The 26,874-nt window shown below is 40.1% G+C and overlaps 1 protein-coding gene across 5 annotated transcripts in view; it reads left to right on the forward strand.

Moving 5' to 3' along the window:
• SCML2 (Scm polycomb group protein like 2) overlaps positions 1-17,195 on the forward strand; it is a 56,133-nt gene extending 38,938 nt beyond the window's left edge. For all 5 annotated transcript variants that reach the window (XM_069874271.1, XM_069874280.1, XM_069874290.1 and 2 more), the window contains 6 exons: positions 1,378-1,581; positions 5,934-6,116; positions 7,206-7,319; positions 12,029-12,310; positions 13,010-13,173; positions 14,712-17,195. In XM_069874271.1, coding sequence (XP_069730372.1) covers positions 1,378-1,581; positions 5,934-6,116; positions 7,206-7,319; positions 12,029-12,310; positions 13,010-13,173; positions 14,712-14,837 — 1,073 coding nt within the window. In that variant the 3' untranslated portion in view covers positions 14,838-17,195. The remainder of the gene's footprint in view (positions 1-1,377; positions 1,582-5,933; positions 6,117-7,205; positions 7,320-12,028; positions 12,311-13,009; positions 13,174-14,711) is intronic.
• Positions 17,196-26,874: the final 9,679 nt, after the last annotated feature.

The raw sequence follows: 26,874 nt of genomic DNA on the forward strand, positions 1-26,874 counted from the left end.
CAGTCTCGGATGAAGGGAAAACGTCTATGTGTTTCCTAAGAAAATAAACCTTTCAGGACGCAGTTGTTGTTGTGCCCAGACAGAAGATGCCATGAAAACTGTTTTTGCTGATGTATGTCTTTGATTATTTGTACAAATAGTTTTCTTCCAACTGCAGACATCAGAGAGTGAGCAGATATGCATGAAGATATAATATCATTAAAACTCTTAGAGAAATATTTCGTTTTTAAAAACCTAGGTTTTTAACTAAGCACAAATTATACTACAGTTCAGAAAACACAGCAGTCTTTTTTTTTTTTTTTTTTCAATAACAGAATGCTTAAATTGTCTGCCTGATCACCACAGAGGCCCGTCATTTCATTAAGCAGTAATGATGTCTTGGTCATGTGACAGCCAAAGCCAAAAAGAAAGAAAATAATCGTCATTTACAGCTTTTTCCCATGTTTTTCTGCCTCACCATTCCTTTTGAAAGGCAGCTTTGTATAGTCTGTATAAAAATCGATTTCTAAAGTCCTATAGAATCATCGAATCATAGAATAACCAGGTTGGAAGAGACCCACCGGATCATCGAGTCCAACCATTCCTATCAAACACTAAACCATGCCCCTTTAGCACCTCGACCACCTGTGCCTTAAACACTTCCAAGGAAGGTGACTCAACCACCTCCCTGGGCAGCCTGTTCCAGTGCCCAATGACCCTTTCTGTGAAAATTTTTTTCCTAATGTCCAGCCTAAACCTCCCCTGTTGGAGCTTGAGGCCATTCCCTCTTGTCTTGTCCCCTGTCACTTGGAAGAAGAAGCCAGCGCCCTCCTCTCTTCAACCTCCTTTCAGGTAGTTGTAGAGAGCAATGAGGTCTCCCCTCAGCCTCCTCTTCTCCAGGCTAAACAACCCCAGCTCTCTCAGCCGTTCCTCATCAGGCCTGTTCTCCAGCCCCTTCACCAGCTTCGTTGCTCTTCTCTGGACACATTCCAGAGCCTCAACATCCTTCTTGTGGTGAGGGGCCCAGGGCTGAACACAGGATTCGAGGAGCGGTCTCACCAGTTTGTGCTATGCTTTGAACCGCCTTATAGTGTTCCTGGAGAAGTAGGTTTATTATTTTATTTAGCGGAAAAAGTGAAGTTGCAATGCAGAAATTGGATGTGAGGGGTTCTTCTGAACATACAGACCAGGAAGAAGTGGGTTTAATACTCGAGGAGGAGAACCTTGATAGAAGACAGAGCACCTTTTGCATGCTTAGAAAGTATGTATGCTTGTGCAGCCTCCTACAGTTTTCCAGTACATCTTTTCTTCACAATTAAAACTAAAACTACAGTTTGCAGTTATAAATTGGAAATGTGTCTCAGTTTCATGGCAGTAAATATGTCTTGTTCTTTTCAGTGTGTGTTTATGTCAACAAGCATGGAAATTCTGGGCCTCACCTGGATAAGAAGAAGGTTCAGCAGCTTCCGGATCACTTTGGACCTGGTCCTGTCAATGTGGTACTTCAGCAGGCTGTACAGGCTTGTGTGGATTGTGCCTACCAGTCCAAAACAGTCTTTGGATTTCTGAAATCTGGCCATCATGGAGGTGAAATGATAACTGGTATGTGAAGATGCTTTGCTTCTTCCGTTTCTTCACTTGGTTGCAAACTTGAGGTAGGGCAGATGGAACTGAAGTAGTTGCAATGAATTTATATCACTTTTGTAACTATGTAGGCATAGTCAGAAACACATAATTGTGAACACCTTTACTGAAAGAAACTTGGTAATGTGTGATTTATCTCACTCTGGGTCCAGGAGGACTTGAATAGTTCTTTAAATTAGAATTTAGCAATATTGGTATTCAATTACATCTATGCAGTACAGTTAATTCTTATACTAAGTAGAGCTCATGCACCTCATTAGCAGCTGTAGCCAAACATTTGTAGAGTAAACTCCGTACAAGTGAAATACCAGTTTTATTAATCTAATTTATTTACATATCTTATCCATATGTAGTGTTTGTGTTCTTAATGCCTTAACCAAGTGGTGAAAAGTTTTAAACTAATCTGTTTAGCTTCCAGGCAAGTGATTCCACATGTTAAAGTTGCTGCTTCTTCGCTTACTCCATTCCAGAATTGTAGCAGTATCTTAGGTCAGTGTTCATGCACCTATGTCCCACGTTGTGGAATAGGTTTATTTCTGCTGTGCATTAGTGGCAGGTCTACAAATAAATTAGCTCGGTGTCTCAAACTGAATAGCTGCTGCATAACATATTTTTTTCTTTCTAGGCTGGGAAATATTCTATACAGCAGTTAACACATCAATTCCATCACTGGCAATAAAAAAAAACTTTGCATTACTTTAATCTCCTTACATTAAGACCAGATGTGAAAGATGATTAGTAGAATGCAGGTTCAATTAAATTGTCATAAAGATGTTGCTGTCTAACAATATTTAGAAAGCAGCACGCCGACCTGCCTATAGCAGAATGTATAAACAGTACACCTTGCTTATGTGTCCCCATGGGTTTTTTCACAAAATGGATGCTACTTCTCTGCTGTGTAGTAAAGGTTTAATGGCATTGTATATGTGTGATTTTGGGACCCATAGGGCTTTGGTTTTGCAAGATAATGATAGTTTATTACATTATTAATGCCATGCTGTACCTAATTTAGACAAGTCAATTTTGCTTGAACAAAATGCATGACGATGTGCATTGCCAGCATTCTGTTTGTGATTGTTTATCATGAAGGACTAAATTGTAAGTCAGTGGCGTATCTGGGCTGTGACTGAGGAATTGAAAATAATCATTTCACAGGGGAGAGAGAAATTTAAAAATCTTTATGTAGTTCTGGTTTGTTTGCGTTCAAAAATTCTATGCAAAAAGGAATTACTGTTCTGCACCTGGCTTCACCCCAAGGCCTGGATTCAGAGGAACTTGGCCATGTGGATTGCTCCTGAAGTAGAGTCCTGACACAGATGATAGAAGGCCACAAGATCCCGGTGGGTTTCTGGTGGTCTTGAGCTCTCGCCTTCTTCTCAGCTTGTCAGATATGTTGTTGAGAAGCGATTGAGCAAAACTTACAGTGTCATTTTATCAAAAATTTGTGTCTGGTGTATTTTGAGAAGCACAAGATATATCTTATGGCTGATGTTTAGCACATTACAACCAACTGTGCATGTGAACAGTAAAGAAGAGAAAACCTACAGGAGAAGAAAATAAGGAATTACAGATTGAAATTGTGAGAGTAGCTTTTGTTTGAAAGTAGTTTTGGAGTATGTTTTCTTGTTTTGTTTTTTTTTAGACTGGTAAGAAAAAAAAATATGATATTTTACAGCTCAGAATAAGCGAAGAAATCTAAATCTTTTGTGGGCTGATGAACTTTCATGATAAGTATTGTACCTGCCGTAGGAGGAAACTGTGTGCTGATGAGGACGTGGATAAAATAATCTTGCTAGAATACATGTGAATAATTAGTGGGTTCTTTCAGTTTAGCTGCCAAAGAAAATAATTGTTCTGAATGGAATTGAATTTAGGATTTTTCCATCTTTTCTATTTCAAACAAAAGCACAAACTTTTTGGTGCATAAGGTTTCGATTCAGGCAAATATAACTAAAAGGAAATTAAAGACTTAATTAGCAAGCCCACTAATGGCGGTGGTGGCGTCAATGTTGGACCTTTTGTTTAGCTTGTTGCATAGAGACTGTGGTGTTTGGTAGGATGAAATAGACTGAAGCTCAGATAAATCTTCTCCAGCAGAGAATTAAAATCAGACTCTTGGATGAGTTTCTTCTCTATCAGACAAACACATTTCTCTGATAGTTTAGAGAACTCAGCCTTTCTCCTAACTTGAACCTGGTATTTAAAACATACTCGCACAATGGAAGGTGAAGAAATGAGAATGACTTTTCATCCCAGGGGCTGGGATTGCATATACAAGCTCTAGTCCCTGTTTTTTGTCATTAAAGATTCAAGTTATTGAATTTCAGAAGTACTCCTTTTTATTTTTTTCTCTAGCATTTAACTGGGAAATGACTTCTGTTGTCCCCAGGCAGAGCAGACAGTTGAGCCTGTGGATCTGAATCCCACACCCTTTTTTGGAGTTTGTATGGTTTCCTTCAGGTATTCAGAGCACGAGGGCACTGCATTTGCACTGAATCTTTATTTGTGGATTTTTACTGTAGTGGGTCTTGCTGGAGCAGTCACATTGCCTCAGCTGTTTTTTTGCTTTATCCTCCTGACAACTCTAAGATAATATTGTTCTTTTCAGTGCTTCTTTTCAAAATGAGAAATTAAGGCGTGGAGAGTGATTTCCCCAAGGTCATATATGAAGATCCATAAAGCTATTATAAAACATTTTAAATTTTTGAAGTAGCTGTTGACTGCCTTGATGTAAATTTGTCAGGAGATCAGTCTGTACTAGATCTCACAGCCCATTTGCTGTCCAGAACTGCTTGAGTTCCAAGCACAAATTTGCCTTTGGAGACCCCTTCCCCAGGCAGGAGGTAGAGGACCTTGTGTCTAAGCCACATGTGGGACTGTGAATCATTAGCATTTCATCTGAATATTGGAGCCTGGGAAAAATGAATGGGCCGTGGAAACACATGGGTCTGGGACTTATCCCTATAGCAGTGACTCTTAAACTTTGAGCACTTACATTGGGTCAGTCTGTCATGAAAACAGATGAGAGAGTAGCACATTGTTGATGCTAGCTAGTTAACTTGCATTAAATCTAATCAGAAGCTTCTGTGCATCAACAGCGTAAGTAATTGACACTTCTGATTTCCTAAGGAAGCCTAAAATGTGTTCTGTTCAGTTTTATGTATATAATCTGTCTCTTTTGTAACAAGATATGGAACGTTCCTTAATTCAGATCTGTAAATGAAGGCTTTCTTGTAATTTCTGATTTTGGGGGGTTGTTTTGTTGTTGTGTTTTTTTTTTAATGCATCTGCTACCAACAAAACGTGATGCTTTGAAGCTCTAGTATCATTTGGAAACTTCTGTTAACAACAGAAAGCTGCATGACAGGCTGAAAAACAAGAAGGCAAATTGATGCCTAAACCTGATGTTTATGCTCCTTCTTTCTAGCCTTAAGCTTAAATGGCAAGTTTCATCCTGCTTTGTCACAATGTCTTTCAAATAGGAAGTTTCAGCTAATGTAATGGTGATTACCCCTGTGTTGGAAGAATTGAGTCTTTTCAAAATCTTCCTCATTTTGACAAAAAAGGAAAATATCAGCTGCAACACCCTTTTTGGGAGGGCGAGGTAGGTGGTCAGCAAGTAAAAGATGTAGGCACATGTTTGTGGCTCTTTGTAATCACTCAGTTTAAAAGACACCAGATCCATTTGTGGCTGTTGTGGTATCTGTCACCTAGCTCCTGTTGAAATAAATGGGATCTTGACCACTGTAGTGTTGACAGCAGGATAGATTCCTTTAGTGGTAAAATAGCAAATGGCAAAACAGTTTCTGTAGTCAGAATTTCAATGGTAAGGGATGCCAGCGTGTTACAGTTGAATTAGAAACTGAGAAAATATTTTAAACTTGTTTTTCCTCCTTTCCTTTTTTTTACTTATTTTGTTGTTGTTAGCAAATACAGTAAAAGGTCTTTTCTGTGTTATCTCCTGCAAATAGGTGGAGGACAGGTTGCTGTTCTATAAGCAGACAACAGAAATTACACATAAGGCTTTGGTGATCAGGGAATATTTGCAAGTTTTGTTACGCTGGTGTGAATCCAAGATTATTTTATTGAAGTCAGTTCCCATAGAGCAAATTTAAACTGGCATCTATCCAATGGAAGGTGAAACCAGTCCTTTGGATAGAAATTTGTTAAACTGCCAGAATGATTGTTTACTTCTCTCATGTCTTGTGTGGTTCAAATAAAATCTTAATATCTTCTCTAAGTTAATGATGATGTTTTACTCTGCTTCATGATGCTTGAGGGAGTGTTTGACAACATCTTCTTATTCACAGCTTCCTTTGATGGGGAGAAGCACGCCATCAATCTTCCTTCTGTAAACAGTGCATCGTTTGTCCTACGCTTCTTGGAGAAACTCTGCCACAGCCTGCAGTGTGATAATCTCTTTAGTAGCCAGCCTTTCAGCCCTTACATGGGATGTGCACATAGTCCTACGGAATATGATAGGAACAAACCAGGTACTGTTAAACCACAGTTGTCCTCAAGCGCTGATATTTTTGAGAAGTGTGGCAATTTTATGACATGTAACTTTTTAATCTGTCTTTCTATGACGTGATTTGATTGAAATGAATATGCTCCAGTTCTTAAGTGAATTGGTTCTGGTGTGATACTGCTTTGACAGGGTCGATAGCTCATACCACATGTGCAGAAATCATTTTGTTCAGCGAAGTCCTTCTGGTAGCCAAGCCAGGAAACATATGTATTGTTTCACTGTGATACTACTAAAAGGACAAGCTCAAAACTTCACATTTCATTTGTTAAATTTATGTTCAGATCATAAAATAAACTTGCAAAAAGATACTTACTGCCTTACATGAAGGGGCTTGCCCTGGCAAGGATTTCAGTCTAGCGCTTTCCACAGCAGTAAAAGGGTTTTTCTTCCCCCTTTATTCACCTTACTCTGTGGTGGCTCCAAAAATTTTACATTCCACTCCATACAGTCCAGTCTTCTAGTAGAAAAGATGGGACTTGCAGGTGGCTGCTTATGATATTTTGTATGAGGCAAATGTCTTTGTCTGATGCACTGGGAGCATAGGGTAAGTGGGATATGAAATGACTTGTGCAAAATGGCCTATTGGGTTGTTTGCTGGGCCTGGTGTTACATATCCCAGCCCAAAGGTTACCAGGAGCTGCAGCTGAGAAAACCTCGACATTGGGAAAATTTCAGAAGATTCACATTGGGTGTGAAGCTTCCTCACAGCTGCCTAATAGCTGAGTCTGTCTTGCAGGTGCTGCTTGAGAATTTCCCCTGCTCCCCCTTTCCAATGGAGAAATTATGCTTATAGTTCTGTCTGTCATATGAAAATGATTAGTTTAAACTCTTTTCAGACAGGTAGCCAGGGTCAGGGTAATTTCGGTGATGACAGTATAAAGTAAGTTGTACTTCAGCTTTCAAAGCCTGTGTCAAAGTGACTGGATCTGTACAACACCAGAAACTGAACTGTAACCCGGTGAACAGCTGATGTATGTCTTTGCTTTTGTCCCTTGGATTTTCCCCATGAGCAGTTTTATGCTGGAATAATAGGTGGTGACTTTCCTCTTCACAGCAAAAGAAGAAATACCTGATAACAGGAGTGCTAAACGATACTCTAAGGACTCTCCACCGTATACTGCTCCTCTCTCCCCTAAGCTTCCTAGAAATGATGCTCATCCATCTGAAGGTAATTACATTATGTTGGTATTATATATGAGGATTATTTATGGCTTCAGTATTTCCAGTCAAAAAGGACCAAGTACAACATATGTGTCTGGTTTGTCTCTCGCCTTTGACAGGTCGGGGGGGGGAAAGTATTTTAATTATTGAGCAGTGGTACAGATTTTGCACTTAGGGAGGATCTACTGCAAGTTCCAGCAGTCCTCCTCCTAAACCTGCTAGCCTTTTTTGTCAAGGGGCTCAGGCAAGTAGGTGACGGATGAAGCCTCTTACTTCATATATGACTGTTTAGTAGAAAACCAATTGCATTGAAATGGATTAGAAGACAAATTGGGAGCAACTCTTAATAAGTCTAGACTGGGGCCATTAAGTAAGAGTGTAGCTTGATGATACAATTTAGCTGAGTTTATGGATAGCTGCCAGTGAAAGTTGTGCTGCTCCTGCTTTCCTTGCCTCCTTGTCCCTCCAGTGGGCCCCAGGTTCCCTGCAGCTGGATGTTGAGCTGAACCAGCGAGCCAAAGCACAGAAAACATTTTGGTGAAGAGTCATTGCAGTTACTACTTTAGACTGACTTGCCATGGACTGAGATGAGCACAGGGAAGAGTTGAATAAAACACAGGGGAGCAGCAAAGGCTCCCTGCAACAATTGGCTGTTAGATTGATTTAATTCAATGATGAATAACACCTTTTCCTGCACTGCAGGGTTAGTTATTTCCTCATTTGTATTTGTCTTTTTTTCCTTCTTCTTTTTGGAGATCCTGGGCTCATTTTGTGCTTGTTAGTATCAGTGGGGGCAGAATGATCTCTTTTTCTGTGCAAGTTAAAAAGTCATAGGACTACAGTTAAAGCAGAAAAGGATATAAAATTAAAATGTTCAAAATGATTGCTTATGTATAAAGAGGGCACTTCCTCTTTAATATATATATATGTAGTTTATTCACTTCTTTGTATGTGATAACAGCAGCAGGAAATACAGGTCTGCATTGATTATTGATTTCTGTCTTCCTAAAAGAAGTATTGGCTTAATTCCACAAATATTGTACACCTAAGTCGGATGTTTCTGGTATGTAATTTAATAAGTGTAGAGCACTTAGTTATACTCAATTGAAGTTGTTTCAGTTGGGGCAAAACATGTTTGAGTAGATCTGTGTTATCTTGTAAGAAATCTTTCTCAAAGTAAGCATGCATGCGCATACTGCTTTTTAATTCTTGTTTGCTAATAGATACCTTTTATAGATGAAGTCAATGTACTCCTTAAAATACATTTGAAGGCGAATAGTTCATTATAAAGTGCAGTTAGTTAGGTAAAAATAATCCAAATAAGTGTTTAGCCATGGTTTCAGAGGTTTAAATTTGTACTCTGTGTGTTTCAAGAGACGAAGTGTTCTGTAGTGTTGTATGTTTCCCATTAGGGCAATGTCCTCTGCTGGAAATCTGGAGGTAATTTTATAGCGGTCAGTCATGGGTTGGTTAGCAAGAAAGATCTGTCCCAAAAAAGTTCTGGTACTATTGAGACATAGCTGCCTTGAAATAGTTGTTTGGAAATCTTATTTGAAGGCAAAATGGAATAATTGTGGGAAAGGGTCTTTCAAACAGCTCATTTGCCTTCTGATCTGCTCAGGGATATGTTTTGCAGATTTTGCTGTCTCTCCTGCTCACTAGCAGTTTCTTCGTAAAGTTATGAAAGATAAAGGAGGGGGGGGTGGGAAATAACTCAATCTCCACCCCCCCACCCCTCCCTTCAAAAACAGAGTGTTCTGACTACTGTGGCTGATTACATCATTCCCGCTATGTATAAGGCAGAGCAACTGGCTTCTAATTCCCAGAGGAGCTTCAAGAAAAAAAAAGTCCGATTCCTGCTAAGGCTTTCAGTGTTTCAATGGTCTGTTGTCATCCTTACATTTGAAACACAAAGCCTTTTACTAGCCTTTTATTAATTCCCCCGACCCCGAGATCAGGCATTCTGCAATGGAACCTCACATCTCTTTCCATACCACTGTTATTTACAGCTGCTCAAAATGTTGAGGTGGAAGCATCTTATTCATTGCTCCATGGATTGCAAAGCTCCGTTTGCTAGACACTGATTTTTAATCAGCTATAATACTAGCTGACCACTTTTTTTGGACAAGATTGCAGCAGTTTTGTGTTTGTAGAGAAGCTAGATGGATGGAAGGGAAAATGGATTGGACACTACAGCTGCTGAACAGGAACGTCTTCTCTAGAAGATGATGGCCCTAGGAAATATGCCAGCTTTTCCACCTTGTGTCTGTAAATTGAGAATTTACAGTAAGATCAATTCAAATGATGGTATCTTGGGGAAAAAAGCAGAGCTGCTCTTTCCCAGCCCAATTTACTTTATTTTTACTTTAGGATATACAACATCAGAGAGAGATTTAGGATATAATTTGAATACAAAGAACTGAAATCTTCTGTAGTGCAGTCAATTTTAAAAAATCTTTCTGTCTTCAGAAATCTTAACAGGAATCACTTAAAAGAATTATTTTTAAAAAGCCACAATATTTGTGACCTCTGCTTGTTTATGATGACTAAAAAGTTGTTTTCTTAAGACATTACATGGAGTTGGCTGGCAGGTGCTTTAAGACTCTAACTAAAACTTTTTGCTGGGAGTATTGTCTCCATAGTTTCGTTCTACCTTCCAAGATTTCTGGAATCTGAATCTACAGGTTCAGTTAATCCTTAGACTCCTTCATGCAGTTTGCTGAAACTATTTGAAGTATCACCTCTGCCTTTTGGTCTTGGACTGAGATTTCTGTTAGTGGTTTCATTCTCTACAGTTCTAGTTTTCCCTTGGTTGGCTACCCTTTAAATTTATAGGGTGTATCATTGACTGCACCTCTTAAAGTCTCTCTGAAATTCTGTAGAAGGATAGCTTTTGTTTTTCATTTTGGTAAGTTGCTGCAACTACTTCAAGCTGACAAATGTAAAGGAGTTAGTTTTCTTGTTTGTTTGTTTTCTTTGAAAACCTCAGTAGCTGCTTTGCTTTTATGATTCAAATCTAACAAACTATAAAGTTATGCAGTGGTTGTTTTGAGGGTTGTACATATGAAAGAGAAGGGATTGTGTCCAGAAAAGCTTCTTTATTCCATGACTACAGAGTCAGGTAAAAGATGTTATGTTGTCTTGCAGATCTTGCCTTAGCAAGTTCACTAAGTAGGAAGCTGAGCGAGTGCCTTTGTTCCCTTTCAGGTTGATGCTGTCTGAAGACCAAAATACATTTAACAGTTCTTCCCTGCACACCAGTTATAAACAGGTTTCAGCAGAGAGCCTTAGACCTCATGAAACAAGTTGAAAACATGCTTTTTAGGAAAACATTCTTCCTTTAGTTTCAATGGTGTATTCACCCAGGAAATTCTTGAAAGTTATCATATAAGAAGGGTAGTAAAAAGCTTATTTCAGAAACTTGTTTCACAGAGTGTACCAGTTTTTATCCCAAAGAATATGCTGCTTCACTAGCATATGTTTTATAACTTCACTAGAGTAATTTTCAAGATGGTAGTGTGGGGTTGACACTTCTGTGAACCTATTAGCTATATTTTCCAGCTCTTAACTCTCCTGCCAAAGCAGCATTTGTTTCGTACAGATTTGTACATCATGCTTCCAACTTTCTTGGCATGATGGAAAGTGAGGAAAATACGTATGATTGCTAGAAAATGGAGTGGTGTCCTCATTGATTTGTTTTGGGCTTTCGTTTGTTGGGGGGGGGTTTTGTTTTGTTTTTTGTTTTTTGGGTTTTTTTGCCAAGCACACCTGGCTTCTGTCTTGTGGCACAGGGAAAGACACCCGCTGAACTCAGTTCACCTGGCTTAGAAACAGTATTGACAGGCTCTAAAAATTTACAAGTCTTCTAAGCGGGTATTGTTTGTGTTTTGCAGAATGGATATTAGCTGATAATGGATAGGAACTAAGAAGAGAAATGTTGTTATACTCCCTTCCTGAGACCTGATCACTCACATGTATCTTTAGCTTTTCAGAGTCTGTGCTCATAGACCCTGCCCTGTGCAGAGAATGAATTGCACGAAGACACAGTGTTGTGGTCAAAATGTCTTATGTTAGTGTGCTATACCTGGCACTCATAGCCTTCTGGAGCTTTGCCTATAACCTGTGCAATTTTGGTGATGGTCTCTCTATCTGAATGTACTGGGATCTGTAGGATGATAATTGTCTGCGTATTTTGCTTATGAAGTTAGTGACTCCCTCTACTGTTTAGAACAAATTAAACAATTGTTTGTTAATAGGAGAGTTTTTATTTATATTAAAATTTTCTTGCACAATAAATGTAACACGTTCTTAATGTTTCGCTTTTTAAGAATGTGTTTAAAAAGAGGTAATGAAAATGCTTCACTAAGATTGCCTGATGTAGCTGTATTAACATCTGACAGTTTGAATGAAAAAATTTCCACTGTCACTTCCCTGTTCATAGTATTTAACAAACAAAACTGAAATGATTTGTTGAAGGCTGCCTCAAACTTGACGTGTTAAATCTTTTGGTACCAAAAATGTTTTAAAGAATACAATAAAAGCCCAATGATTACTTGAAGAAAAGAGGCAAACATTCAGCAGCAATGATTGCCTCACAGGAGACTTGTTAACAGGCTTACAATCTGTCAGTATCTTCAAAAGAACATAGCAAGGAGTTAAATAACACTGGTATAATGTACATCACTTTGAACATATTAATGCTTGCTTTTTGTGTAGCGGAAACATTACCTATAGAAGAAAACAGCACTTCCAAAGAACACCGATTTTCTGAGGACTCTATGGATTCTGCACTTAATTCTGTAAATCCCTCAAGCCCAACCTGTCGAAATTCCACAGAATATCGTACTTCAGAGAGTGCAGCGTATTACAGAAATTCCCTTCAGCCAGTGACTGCTACCTCAAATTCAGCTCCAGTCCTGCGCAGACTGTCTTTGAGCTCTGCTGGGAGCAGCGGTTACTATGAAGTCAGTAGGAATCGAATACAGAGACGGATTGAAGGTATGCCGTGTAACGAAGCTTTCCAAAATATATAACTGCTTTTATTACCATACAGAGTCCATGACTTATGAATAAGAGGGTTTTGCCACAGAAAAGCTTATATATGGAGTGAAATGTTGTGCTGTTGCCAAGCACGTGAGGCTTGCTAACGTAACTGCAAATGCAGAACTTAAGCCTGTCAGAACTAACACTGCGCTGCAAGCCAGCAGGTCTTGCCTGCTGCACTTTAATCCCACTGCTGTTACAGACTCTGCAGTAAGCCAGACCAGAGAGGGGTAGTTATATGCAGCTCACTTCTTGAGCATCTTATCAATTATTACCAGGTTGCTGAAAGACAGGGATAGGGTTTCTTCCTGCCCTTCCCTCTGCGCAGCTTAACTTGCCTTTGCCACATTCCCTGTTAATGGCATCTTGGGACCCAGGAGCCAAGTACAAGTCAAACTAATCCCTCTAGGTATGTCATCATGCTAACATTTATGCTGCTGTAAACATTTGCAGCTACATGATGCATTTCAAGACAAATGGAACAGTTCGATATAGTTTGGAGGAAAGTAAAAAATATTTCATTTTAATTTATTTCAAAGAATGAGTAATAAGAGCTGCATGTTAGTTTTAAAAATGTCTTACTTAAAATGAAAAGTATTATCTATGTATAGGCTGGTGATACTTCTTTCTTTCACAATATTTTTATACTAAAAGCTGCAAGTTCCACGACTGGACCAGATTTGAATTCACTGAAAAGAGAACCTTCAAGAATATTGAATAAGGATCCTTCAACCTGGTCAATAGAGGAAGTAATGCGTTTTGTGAAAGAAGCTGATCCACAGTCACTAGCTCCACATGCAGAACTCTTCAGGAGACATGTATGATGCATATCCATTCTGTTCTAGTAGATTTTGTGTGTCATGTTAATCTCTTAAAATACAGTTTTCATGTCTATCACTCTATTTGCAATTGAATGTAGAACAGACTCATGTCTGAAAGGGAGGCTCAAAATTGTTTTGCCTCCTGAAACTCTTCCTGCAGTGTATTTTCTCTGTGTTCCAGTTGTGGACTAAAGTAAATACCCACTGCTTTCCAGCTTACATGGAATAACACCAATACTGCAAGTATCTTAAGTTGTAATGGCCAACATCCATGGTACCACTGTCATCCCTGATACTTTTATAGAGGGCAGCATTCTCATGTACAGTGTGGGGCATTTAGCCTTCATAGATGACACCTCTTTAAGGCAATCTGTTTTGAACTGTCCCAATAAAGACTGGATTATCCCATATCAGAGATGCTGTTATGTCTCATTAGCTTTACACTTGGTCATTAATACTAAAATCCAGAGAATCAATTGAAATTCTGAATTCATCTGTTTTGAAAAAAACATGTGTAGAGTTTCATAAGGTCAAGCTAGATCTTGTATTTAGAGAGAGAAACTGTGTCAGTTTCTCTGTATTGTTTTTGGTCTCCCCTCTTCCTTCTCACTGTGATTATTTTCTATGGCAGGCTACTCAGCAAAGAGCTGCTTTCTTATTTCATTGTCTATAAGGCCCTCTACAAAGAGGGTGGCTTTCTCTTTTGTAGTACTTCACCCTTGTCCTACAGCAACTTCTACTATCAGTTAAATCTCAGAGTAAGATGGATTGGAAGGAAAACTCAAAATAACTTTCAACATAGTTTCCTGTTTTGTGGTTTATTCTTAGCTGTATAACAAGACTAAATGCCACTTTTTCTGTCAGGTTTACGTTTAAAAAAAAAAATACATGGTGGCTTTCTTTAAGGTGTTTTAAGGAACTAATTGCCTGCTGACAGTATGTCATGCAAAGAACTTAGGACTGTCACATTTCAGCAGCTTCTCAAACAGGCAGTTGAAATCTAAGTTGTTCTTGGTCTCGATCCCAACAATCTGTCTGGTTTAACCTGGACATAGATCTGTCTTGTTTCACAGAATTAGATGTTCTGTAGTCCCTTCCTTCTTGTGACTGTTTGCATGCACATGCCAGAATCCTCCCACAGCTGTGTTCAAGGTTCAGTGCAAGGCCTCAGTGCTTGGATCATTTAATCTCTGACTGCACAGACCTTCCTTTGCAGCTTCTTTTTTTTTTGTTTTTCCCTTCACCCATGCACTTTTTTTTTCAGCAGTACCTAATTTAAGAGGGCTGTTTGGTTAGTTTCTTTTACTAACATTAATTTTCTTTAGCATCTCAAATACCTTAATCATACAGTAAAAAATACTAAAATATATTAAATTTCAGTGGCTATCTGTAAATATCAAATTATACTGTTAATGCTTATGTAGGGTAGATAAATTTTTACTACAGTGTAAACAAATACAATGTACCTTTGAATTTTACAGTGCAGCATGTTAAAGTAGTTGTACATTGTTATGTTTGTTCTCTTCCTCCTACAGGAAATTGATGGGAAGGCACTACTGTTACTGAGGAGTGATATGATAATGAAATATATGGGACTGAAGCTGGGGCCTGCCCTAAAGTTGTGCTACCACATTGAAAGACTTAAACAAGGAAAGTATTAACCAGTGGAAATACCACAGTAGGTGTGTTCATATGACACCAAGCTCTCAGGTTCACAGCCATCGCCTTTATTTGAGACTATTTTGCTGATATAGATGATCTTTATTTTTTGAAAGTGCTCTCAAAATAAAAAAATACACCCAGGATAAAGGAGATGGGGAAGAAAAATCTGTATTGCATTCTAGTATTTTGCAAACTATTTCAGAAAGGTTGCAGGGAAGGACAGTTGATGAGACTAGGGACAAGCAGGTCAGGTAATGGTGCCCACTGAATCCTGAAAAGTGTGTTCTCTGTTACAGACTTCAGCCAATGTGTTCATATTCAGAACCAAAACAGCTGAATCCCAAAGGAAACTAATACAACAAACAGGCACCGGGTGTTAATAGTTTTTACAGGAGTGGCTGAAAACTTTTATATTGCAAGAAAAATTTAAAATAAAAGATCTCATCTCTGTAGTGAATAGTGTCTGGTCCTTCAGCGGAATAATACTCTGATTACTCTGATGTCATATTCTAGATTATTCTTCCTGGATTTCCATAAAGGTAGTAGCCATATGAATTGATCATGGGGGGTGGAGGTGTGGAGAGGGAAAGGTTATGGAGGAGAAGGCTTAATACAACGATGAGCTTTTATAAAGTGTGATTATCAGCTCTTAGATAAGTTTTGAGGACAAACTTATGGTATGTTGTCAGTTTATGCAGGCATTAGATACTGCTGTTTCATGGAAGAGCATATTGGCTATATAAACTGCCAGTTCTGGGGTAGGTGGATTTAACATCCACATTTTAAACATACCATCTTTTTGCTAAGCTTGCCATGGGTCTGTGTGTTCTTGCCTTTTATACATACACGTTATGTGTTGGGGAGATACGTACTATATATATTAAAAAATTAGACATACACACTGTACATACGTATTCATTTTTTTTTAATGTGTACTTTGCACTGTGCCAGAGAACTGTACAATTTCTTGGTTTGTTTTGTTTTTTTATCAGTAAACTTAGTTGTCTACTACTTTCATATTCATTAGCACCTGTTTAATTTGTTGTCCATTCTTGGAATCAGAAGGTGACAAACAATCAAAAGTTGGTTTTATTCATACAGTTCACTGTACTATGCAATACTCTTGGTTATTCATCTCTTAACTCTAAGCCATATGTTCTGGTGTATTTCTGAAAGAGACAGGTTTGGTTCTGATGTTTTGGACTTCTGTTTCCTATAAGGAAGCGCTACTATGTAACCAATAAGCCTTTTTTAGGTAAATTGGTGCTGTTTGTATAAGCTGCGAGAGTGAGTGGTGATAATCAAGCGGTTTGTTGTCACTGCCAATTGTAATATACATCAGGGACAAGAAAATATACTTTCTGTGTAGGAAGCTGAATGTACTGTATGTAGTAGTGCAAGTGATAAAAACTATTTGCTAGGGAAGATTTAGTCCTAAAATGGTAGGTTTTATTATATTTCTTACAGCATTTTTTACTGCCTTTTTATATGAAAGCATATGGCATAAATGTATTTTTTACAAATTCCTTTTCTGAAAATGCCTTGTTTTACCAACACTCTGATACTTCTCAGGTTTCAGCAGAGATACTGCTGCAGAATAAAAAAATTTGTGGCTCACAAGTGTCCAAGTATTTTGTTAGTTTAAGTGACTGCAATGCAATTTTAATTTAGCAAGTTATTTGAACTTTGAGAATTGTTTTTATTATTACATCATTAGACATTTGACACTAAAGGTTATCTGTATGGATTTGGTTTGCATATCTTTTGTGGTGCATGCGTGCTTAGATGAATAATACAAGCATGCTCTTTATAGTGAGAAAAGGTCAGAACATTGATTGAAGAAACAGAATATTTTCCCTTTGTATTAGGAAAATACTGACTTGATTGTTGGTGTAACCATATGAAAGTTATCTATCTACTGAAGAAAGCATCATGCCCACATGTTCAGTATGTTGTTTATACCTTTTGTTTACTACTTCTGTGCTTTATTGTGCTGAATTTCTGAATTCTTTACTGTAGAAAGGTCTTGTACAATTGCAGTGGAAGTGATTGACTGAAAACAGTTTACATTTTTTATGTTGCCATTGGCATAAGAAAAAGGAAGGTGTTTAAATTTTCTGTTTGGTCTTTATGGAATGACATTTTTGTACATGGCACTATCATAGATATAAATATTTGCTCAAGGCTTTCTGTACACCTTGTGCAGAGGGATTACTGTGATGCTGCAGTACCAGGATTTCACCATGTGCTGTAGCGTGAGTTTCAAGGTTTCAAAATGTTGTAGCGGAATATATTTTCTATTCTTAACTTTCAATGGGATGTTCTTATCTATCAACAATAATAAAATAGTTTGTTCCTGGTTGTAACTGTCTGTTTTGTTTGACACTGTGTGTATGTGTGAGCACTGTTTGCATAGGGAAGGGTACGTATTGTATCTGGCTTTTGGCAGTTCTTGACTGTTCATGTAAACATCTGACATAAGAAAGTTAATCAAAGGGGTAAAATCATTCCAGCATTGTTTATCTGAAGCAATTAATGTTTGACCAGTTTAAGAATATATTCAGCTATGTAGTTTTGCCTATAGCACTTTGTCACTTAGAGCTTATAGAATTCTCATATAACCACTGAGGGGAAGAGGTTTCTGAATGGTGTTTGTCCTGTGTTCCGATGAAGACCTGCGGTATTTTAGATCAATGCCATTAAGGCCACAGAACTTGATAAACTTCTCTTACTTCTACGATACAGAAGTCTTGTTCTGGGAGCCGTTTAGTGATCAGCCTGCACTTGAGAAGTTATTTAAATTGGGTTAATGGTAACCTCAGATCCTTTGCAGGCAAATTATGGAACTTGGAAGCTGGTAGTAACAATAGTGCAGAGGCATTTTGTATTTGATGTCTCTCTCAAAAGATACTGAATATATTTTTGGTGCATATTTGATACAGAAGACAACATGATGTATTCTCTGTGTTTCCCTGAGCTGCATTTCTATCAACAGGGATTCATCTGCTTATCCGGTTCTGTATCTTTTAGTCGTCTTGAATGACAGTGCCATAACTCCTCAGTGTATCGTAAGATCTCTTCTATTTGAAATTAAAATGCCACTGCCTGGGAGGACTTGCCGCTTTCACAATTGAATATTGCGTAGGTCTTCTGCAACATGAAATTGAAGAGTGCTGTATAGCAGAGTGATTGCACGTTGTGGTTGACATGACTGCACTTCTAAAAAGTTTGTGGCTCTATACATGTTGTAGGACTTTTCAGGAATGACGGTGAAAGGTGGCTCAAAGGATGGACCATTTTCCCCTTATTTGTTGTTTTATTAAAAAAAATTATTAGAATTTATTAAGAAGGACACCATTTTTTAATTCAGGTAGTAGATACGGGGGCAAAGATGTTGATCTCAATATTTGTGGTATTTGTAGAAACTCTTCTTCCTTTCCAGTCACTCAGGGATACAGTTTGCTCAAACACAATGTTAACCTTCTCTATAACTCTGATGATAGTTTTACGTGAGTCTGTGGAAGTGATTGTTTATGCCCTGAATGTGATACAAAAATTCTACATTGGAGTATCTGAAATATTCCTACAGGGGAAAAATGAAGCCCTGCATAAGGATGACTAAAATCTTGGAATTTTTAACCTGTTTAGATGAAACACCATGGTTCTTTGTGCTTGTCTTTTCTGTCATTGGAGGTGAAATTCAGAGAACTGAAATGTGGGTACACTGTTGAATTACGAGTTTATCTTCCTGCTTAACTTAGAGGCCTCCAGTCACCTTTTCCTATTCATGTATTATTCCAGTGGGCCAACCTAGGATCATGTTTTCCTTTAAATATGAGTAACTAATGAAAGTCTATTCATATGTATGTGTATGTGAATATATGGGGTAAATAATTTTTAATTTAAGTAGCCTGACATCCAGAACCAAGGAGTCAGATCCAACTTGAAGCAGAAGCTGGTAGTCACTGTTTTAAGATAATTTGTATTTCACTGTTTATCTATTCTGTTTCCAGTTTGAGCCAACTGGGATTTTTTTTCTGCTTGCATTATCAAAGGTTATCTTAAGTCTGCTTGGTATTTTTGTCTAGACCAATTATGAAACTTTTATGCATGAATCTCTCTACCAGTTACTCTGAAACGACATAAGTTTTAAAAGGTTTTTCTATAATAGACTTAAAATAGTAACTGGAAGTAATGTGTGTAGAAGTCTGTGTAGAAAGCAATGCTACAGGGAAAACCAAAAATACTGCTTAGTGTGGACATGAGGGTTTTCAAATTAAATATAGCAGACTTTGTATCTACAGCTTTCGTGTTCCTAAGTTTGTCTTGTATCTGACTCCTTCTAAGTAAGAGTTGAAGAGTGTATCACAGAATTGAGAACTGGCTGAGGTTGAAAGGGACCTCTAGAAGTTATCTGGTCCAATCCTTCTGCTCAAGCGGGGTCACCTGGGCCACGTTCAGACAGCTTTTAAATGTATCCAAGAACTAAGACTCTACAGCTTCTCTGGGCAAACTGTGGCAGGGCTCAGTCACTGTTCCTGTTCACCCATTTCTCCCATTTATTGATGCCCCTTTGGATGGCAACACAACCCTCTGGTGTATTGAGCTGCTCCTGCCGGTCTGGTGTCTTCTGCAAAATTCTCCATTGTACAGATTGTTAACGAAGGTGTTGATCAGGACTGGACCCAGTACTGCCCCTTGGGGTACACCACTAGTCACGAGCTTCCTAGCAGGCCTCGTGGCACTGGTCCTCTCCCTCTGGGCCTGGCCATTTGTCCAGTTTCCACTGTCTGCTCATCCAGCCCATACATCTGCAGCTTATCTGTGAGGAACTTATAGGAGACAGTGTCAAAGTCCTTCCTCAAGTCCGGACAGACAATATCCACTGCTTCGTCTCTTCTGTCAGAGCATTCATTTCATCACGGAAGTGTATCAAGTTGGTCGAGCATGACTTTCTGCTTGACGATGCCTTGCTGACTTCTCCTCATGATTGTCATCTTGTTCATGTGCTTGAAGATGGTTTCCAGCATCAGCTGTTCCATCATTTTCCCGGGAATTGACATATGGCTGACTGGCTTGTAGTTCCCTGGGTCTTCCTCCTTGCCCTGTGTCAAGGTAGGAGTGACATCTGCTTTGCTCTCATCTTCAGGCACTTCTCCCATTCACCATGATCCATCAAAAGTTATGCGGAGTGGGCTCACAGTGGCATCTGCCAGCTCCCTCAGCAGTCATGGGTGTATCTCACCAAGCCTCTTAGACTTACGCATCTCCACATTGATTGAGTATTCCCTGACCTGATCGTTTTCCACCAAGGGTCCATAGGACTTGCTCCAGCCTTTGCCCCTGGCCTCTGGGACCAGGGATTCCTGAAGGCTGGTCTTGCTAGTAAAGACTGAGGCAAAGCGGACGGTCAGTACTAAAGCCCTTTCCATATACTGTGTGACAAGATGCCCCGTCTCATTTAGCAGTAGGCCCACATTTTTCTCCCTGTCTTCCTTTTGTCACCTATAGAGTACAGCTCATTTTATTGCGGTATCGTGTAAGTAAACACATTTTAAAAGCAGGTAGCAGTATTATTTCTTTGATTGGCTGGTTACATGAGAGTAAAATCAGCGTTTTAATTGCAACAGAAGATCTGTTCTAAAGGTTATGGACATTTTCATCTTTGCTGTTCTTTCTGCCAAGCTGAAGCTGTGTAGAGTTAGGCTGGCTTGGTTTAAAGAGAAGGGGAAAAAAAAGAAAAAGACCCCCCTGGAGATCAGTTTCAAAGGTCATATATTCCTCCTCTTTTTTTATTACATGTAAAACTATGAGAGTGAGTGAAAAGTGCTCGTTTGGAACTGCCTTAGAGTGATGCAGGGAGGCAGAAGCTGATTTTACATCCCTTTCTGTGGTGAAATGGTTGCTTCTTTTTCCTCCAGCATTGATTATAATTTTTTGCTCTGTAAAGCTTACTAACTAGACCATAATCCTAGGACCGTGTTCCCCAGCTGTCAGTTCTGTTGTTTCAAAGGTCGTGCAGAGCCATTCTGAGACTTTACCTTAAAATCTAAAATCACTACTGTGGCTGTGTAGATGATGGGAGTCTTATGTGGGCTTAAAATATGCCATTACAGTGGATTTTAAAGCTCTCACTTACATGAATCATCCATCCCTGTCCTAGCAGATAATTTTGATTAGCTGTAATTTCTCCCATTTGAATCAGAATTAGCTTCCACCAGCTCTAGAATCTCCCAGTACAAACTGAGGAGTCCTGAATGAGCTGGCTTCTCCTCATAGCTTTATAGACCACTGCTAGTTTTATTTCAGCTTTCATTACTTGCAGGGGAACTGTTTAGTGCTGATAGTGAAGGCTACACACTTATTTTCTTTTTAAAATGTATAGATGTTCTCATCCACAGAGATTCATGTTTCAGCCTCTGAAATCAAAGCCCTCCCAGGACAAATAGTACGCACAAACAGATGCCAGCACAAGAAGAAAGGGAGATTGCATCGCATGTTGTGTGAACAGACAAATGCGAACAGATGTACAGCTTGAAGCTGGCAAAACCCCTCTCTGCCAATGGTTCCTTTCTAGTTATGACAGCTGGAAGGAAATGAATACACCACAAAACCACCATGATAATTGCCATTACCCTGCGCTGGCAGTCTCAGCACTGAGGTCAAGAACTGGAAAGACAGAGACTCATCTACCCTCCCAGGTGGAAGCTGAGGCACTTGGCAAGGCACTGGGAAAATCTTAATGAATGGTGACACACCTTAGAAAGTCTGGTGTTCCAATGCAAGAGGCTACAATTTTACTAGATTTCCCCCTTTCTCCTGTTGAGATTTTTCAGTAGTTAACAGAGGCGCTCTGTTCCTCCAAGCAGTTGTGGTAGTGCTGTCCACATTCCCAAGAGTGAGGTTTTCAAACAGTTCTGAACTCTTCTTCCTTCAACTTCCATCTCTCCCAAACAGTCTCCTAAGAAGGTTGTCGTCTTATTGACTACCTTCTATTTTGAGGGATGGATGTGCTTCTTACTCCTGCGTGTTCAGAAAAATAAGGAAAGGACTCTGCAGCTTGCTTGCTTGATCTCTGATGTACGTACTGTTGCTACTGATTTCTGGTAGTCCATCTTCCTCTTTTTTTTAATTCCCTGTGCTCACATGAACAAGATAGTGGCGAGAGAGACATTAATAAATAAATGCTTAGTTTTAGCCCACCCTTGGTGTATGCTTGTACTTTAGGGGTGAGGTGGCAGACAGGTCATCATAATGTACTTGGGATGTATTGTTTATTAGGCTCAGCAGGCAGTGGTCGGGGATCGGGGGTTTGGGTTTTTTTTAGTTTGGGGGTCTTTTGTTGGTTTGTTGTGTTTGGCTTTGGTGTTTTGGTTTCTTTTTTTGACTGAATGCCATCAACTACTTATTTATTTTAAAGGGACTAGCTTAGTCAAATGAACCGCGTTACTTTCATGCATCTTTGCATTCACCGTAGTGTATTAATTGTCAACTGTCTTTGCCTGGGTGATGTTTGGCTACAGGAAATTTACAGGTTGGGGAGAGTTTAAATGTTTTGAAAGAAAACAGAAATGGAAGCCTGGGGTGAGTGATAGGGTTTGCGTGCAATAAACATGGGAAGGAAAATGTATGAAGAATGAAGTAATGGAAAATCAGCGAAGAGAAAACCAGGTGGATATATTAACTTAAACTGTTTCAGATTTGAATGCATTGTCTGTTGATTCACAACTAGCGTCTTTGTTTGCATTGAGCTGGGATTTTAAAGAGGAAGGTTGGAGATGAACATTCACATCCGTGTTGGGGATGTGAAGTATTCTGTCTTGACATGATACCTGAAAACATGAGCTGAGTCCTTGTAATTCCCTACCCGGTTCTTGGGCTATTCTCTCTGTCTTTAAATTGTTTCTTCCTAAGTGAATGGGCTGCTGCTACCAGCCCCTTCTCAATGTGATTTATTTTAAAGCCAGACTAATCAAAGAGCCAAAACCTAGAGATACAGGGCTTGGTTTAATTTCATGTAACTTCATGACTTTATATAGTAGTCTAGATTCTCTGTTGTTGTATTCCATGGAGGTCTGGCTGGCTGAATTGAGAGTATGAGTGATGTGACCATAAACCAGCATCTGCTTTACAAAGAGATGAATAGCTCTCTTGCCTTTATTTTGGTTTATTGTCTAAATTTCCAGGATTTGTCATGGGAGCCTCTATAACCATCTCACTTTCCTTCAGCATGTGAGCTAATTCTCCACCTAAAGTGCTATTTGTTGCAAATCAGATGGAACAGTCCCCTTACTCGAGTCCTTCATTGAAAGACCTAGTTGGCATTTAGAAGGAAATGCTCAGATGCACATTGTAGTAGCCATGGAATGCTGGCCATATTCCATGGTCTACCACAAAAGGGGTCTCGCTTGAAAGTCCGGATGTCCAGAATATCTAGCCCAAAAGGTCTGTCCATAGAGAATATTTCTGCTATCTTAGATCCTTGTTGTTGCATATTTAGAGCGCTGTTGCATAGCTCTTGCTTAAAGTGGAGAAAGGTGGACAAACAAGCATTTAATATTCTCTTGGACTTTTTGAACCCCACTCTTACCCCCCTGTACTGGAATGTGAGCAATGGCACATGCATCATCAGGCTTTTAGATGGAGTCTGGCAGCTTTGTGCCGTCATGTTGAGTTGTGGAGGGTCTCTAAAGGGCAGGCATGTGCTCTCTTATGCTGCACCATACTTTCATGTTACTTATTTTGAAACATTAGTTTAAATATTGGAAAAACCCACTTGATACCTTCATAACTGTGAATGCAAGGTTGGCTTTTCTATTTCATGATAAACAAGAAATGACTTGTATATCAGAAGCATCACAAAATTAATAACTTTCCAGTGCTAACTGATGGGTTTTCTTGTAGTACGTAAGCTCCTGAAAGAAGCACCTACTTGGTTTGTGTCACAGTGATGCACCCTTGGTCTGCCAGATGCCCGACTAAGACAAAGCATTTTTGGTTGTTAAGCAAAGAAAGATGGGAACTCTACGGACAAGGATGTGGTGGGAAGGATGATATTGAAACAATGTAGAAAATGTGACCATTTTGAGACAGCTGTGGGCTGACGAACATCTGTAATCTCAGAAGCAAGGGGGGGCCAAGCACAGGCTGAAGCAGGGATGCGATGTGTCTGTTACCCATGGTTCACTGGAAACATGCACATCTCGACAGTGAAAACTAATGTTTTACCTGGAAAATAGTGCTCCCTTCCAGATATTTTAATTGTGCCCTGCCGTTTCCTCTTTTAATTTTCCCATCTTAGTTTGAAAGTATCCTAATAATTTCAATACCAGGACATTACGCTATTATTCTAGGAGAGCTTGGAGTATTTGGGCACAAAGCAGTGCTAAATATTTTAGTGATTAGTAATTTTTCTCCCCAACATGAAGAAATGTTTCAGATGGTTGAACAACAGGATGGATTTTCCTAGCAGGGCTGCGATACCAGGATTTTAACAACTGTGGAAAACGTGTTTTCCGCACTAAAATTGGGGGATTTGCTTGTGTGAGTAGGACTGCCCCAGACTGCTCTGAACTGCAAACTTCAGCAGTAAGAGTATGTAGTATAGTCTAAGAGAAATAAAGCTTTAAGTAAGAGGAGGAGGAGGAGGAAGCACTGGGAAAAAGTGAAAGGCGAGTGAAAAAAAAAAAAAAGAGGCAAATTGCACAAATTCACATCATTAATGTTGCAGTGGCATGCTGGCTGCATTAGGGAAGGCAGGAACCAGTCACAGCCAGAGGAAAGCAAGGTCTTTGAGTGAGCCCTTCAGCATGTTTTTATAAACTTGAGCACAAAAAGAAACTAAAACATCTGGCACCAGGATATTATGCAATGTTGTTTTATGCTATTTTCATTGTCTATGATTCTTCGTGAGGACTGCTAATGAGTCGCTTATTGTTGTTGGATCGCTGTCCTGAGGTGCCTCTCTGCAAGTGAAGGGGCACAGACTTCTCTGAATCATTCCCTTCGGTGCTCGACAGCCGCTTCTCTGACAGCCAGTTTCCCCTGAAAGCTTTTGGATGCAAGAAGTGGGTGAAGCTGCTCAGTGAACCCCTGTGGTGCAAACCTCTGCACAGATGTGCAAGGGGATGTAGAGCAGAAAATGGGTTGAAGTAGTTAGAAAAGTTGGCACTGATCGGATGGGCCTCTCGCTTTTCTAGCGTATAGGAGCGTGGGTGGTAGGAGAGCCTACATCACACACATTACACTTTTGATAAGCAGAAATGGATGCCTCTGCTGTTGCCTTTTCCCTCCTCTTCCCCTGGGGCTGGATTTTCTGCTGCTCATGCCCGTCATCTGTGGCAGAGCAGGAGCTGGAAGGACACGCTGCTTTGCATGCTCCATGTGTGTGTGCTTTGATATACAGTTCCCCCCCATCCCATCCTCACTTCTCAGCTGCCTTCAGCCAAAGAAAGCCTCACCCTCTCACTACTCAGTGCTTATCTTTCTTCCATCTTTCACTAAGCCGAGTGGCCCAGGAGCCTTGTCTTTGAAGCTGACACCTTCCTTTTCTCTGTCTGTCACCTGTTCATGGCCAAGGGCCACAGCTTTGCTTCTCCTTTTCGTCCTCTGGCTGGCTGCTTGCTAACTTCTGTATAGGTGTGATGCTCACAGGCCTGGAGGCAGCTCTTGCCTCTGCTTCAACTGCCTGCTTTCATCTTCTTAGTCTCCACCTTTCTCTAGTGCTCATAATTGCCTCCTTTTTACCTGACTGCTAAGCTGTTCTCTCAGCCTGAAAACCTCCTGGTCCAGGTGAGTCCTCTGTCTGAGAAGCGGCTCATTTTGCTTTTGGATTCATTCGTGTTTCTACCAGCTGACTCCATGTGTTGAATTCTCAGCCGTGCATCTCTGCTCATGGGACGGTGCCTTGGGCGGCGTAGGTGAAGGGGTCCAGCTGCCTCGTGTCAAAAAGCTCCAGGCTGGTGCATCGGAGCTCTCCCACTCCTGAGGCTGCCGTGCGCTGTGGCCTTCGTCTGCACAGCCTTGTCTGCCTACTTGGATTTGGTGTCTGGCTTCCTGCAAACCCCCTGCCTGTTAGAGGGAAAAACAGCAGAGAGGCAGGTAACCCCTGCAAATCCCCTTCCCTCTGCCCCTCCAATAAAAGCCCACACCCGAAGTCAAAAGAAGCTTGGAGCCAACCAGGGCTTGTCCTTGAGAGTCTACACTGTTCCTCTTTCTCTCTTGCAGACACCCATCATTGTAAAACATCTTCCTCCTACCATTACAGCTTAACGACTTTCCCTTCAACTTCACAAGAGGTATTAATGTCTCCATTAACAGCTACCAGAAATGGAAGCTCCATATATCATGAGTGCTGCTCTGCATCCTTCTCCTCGTACAGAAGTTTCAGAAGCAGTTAAAATGTAGCCCCATAGAAAATTAATGGCCCAATATACAAAATCTGTAATTGCTGCTAGAGGCAAGGAGGAGGTGGAGGTAGAAGTGCTCAATCTTGGTGTAATTAAGTACCTTGTTCTGTAGCTGCTTCTCCCCCATGATGATGGGATGTAGATCTCATGCTTCACACATGAGAGATGGTGGGAGGTAAATGGTCCCTGCTTAGCAGTGTTTTCCCAACAGAGTTAAGCACCAGCAGAGATGCCAGTGTCTCCTCTCCCCATGGCACAGCCTTGCGTGAAACGCTAGGAAGGGAAGGAGCAGGAGCTGCCCTAAGCCTTCCCAGAAAGATGCTGTTCAGAATCTCCCTTCTGCCACTGCAGTTTAAGCAAGGGAAAGGGCAGGCGCTGTAGGAGGTGCGAGCCCCATTTGCTCTGTCAACCCCACTTCCAGTGGGGTTGGCTCCAGCCTGCATAGCCTTGTGGGGACTTCCCTGGTGACCAACAGTGCTAGGGGGCTGTGTCCTTCTGGAGATGGCTCCATAACTCCAGGGTGGCTGGTGCTGGTCAGGGCAAAGGGGGGAATGATGGGACATTAGAGCCTGCTCTCGCTTTCCTCACCCCTGTTTCAGAGAGGAGAGGTTGCAGTTGTTCTTGTAAT

Source organism: Phaenicophaeus curvirostris, chromosome 1, assembly GCF_032191515.1.
Source record: "Phaenicophaeus curvirostris isolate KB17595 chromosome 1, BPBGC_Pcur_1.0, whole genome shotgun sequence".
Classification (NCBI taxonomy): domain Eukaryota; kingdom Metazoa; phylum Chordata; class Aves; order Cuculiformes; family Cuculidae; genus Phaenicophaeus; species Phaenicophaeus curvirostris.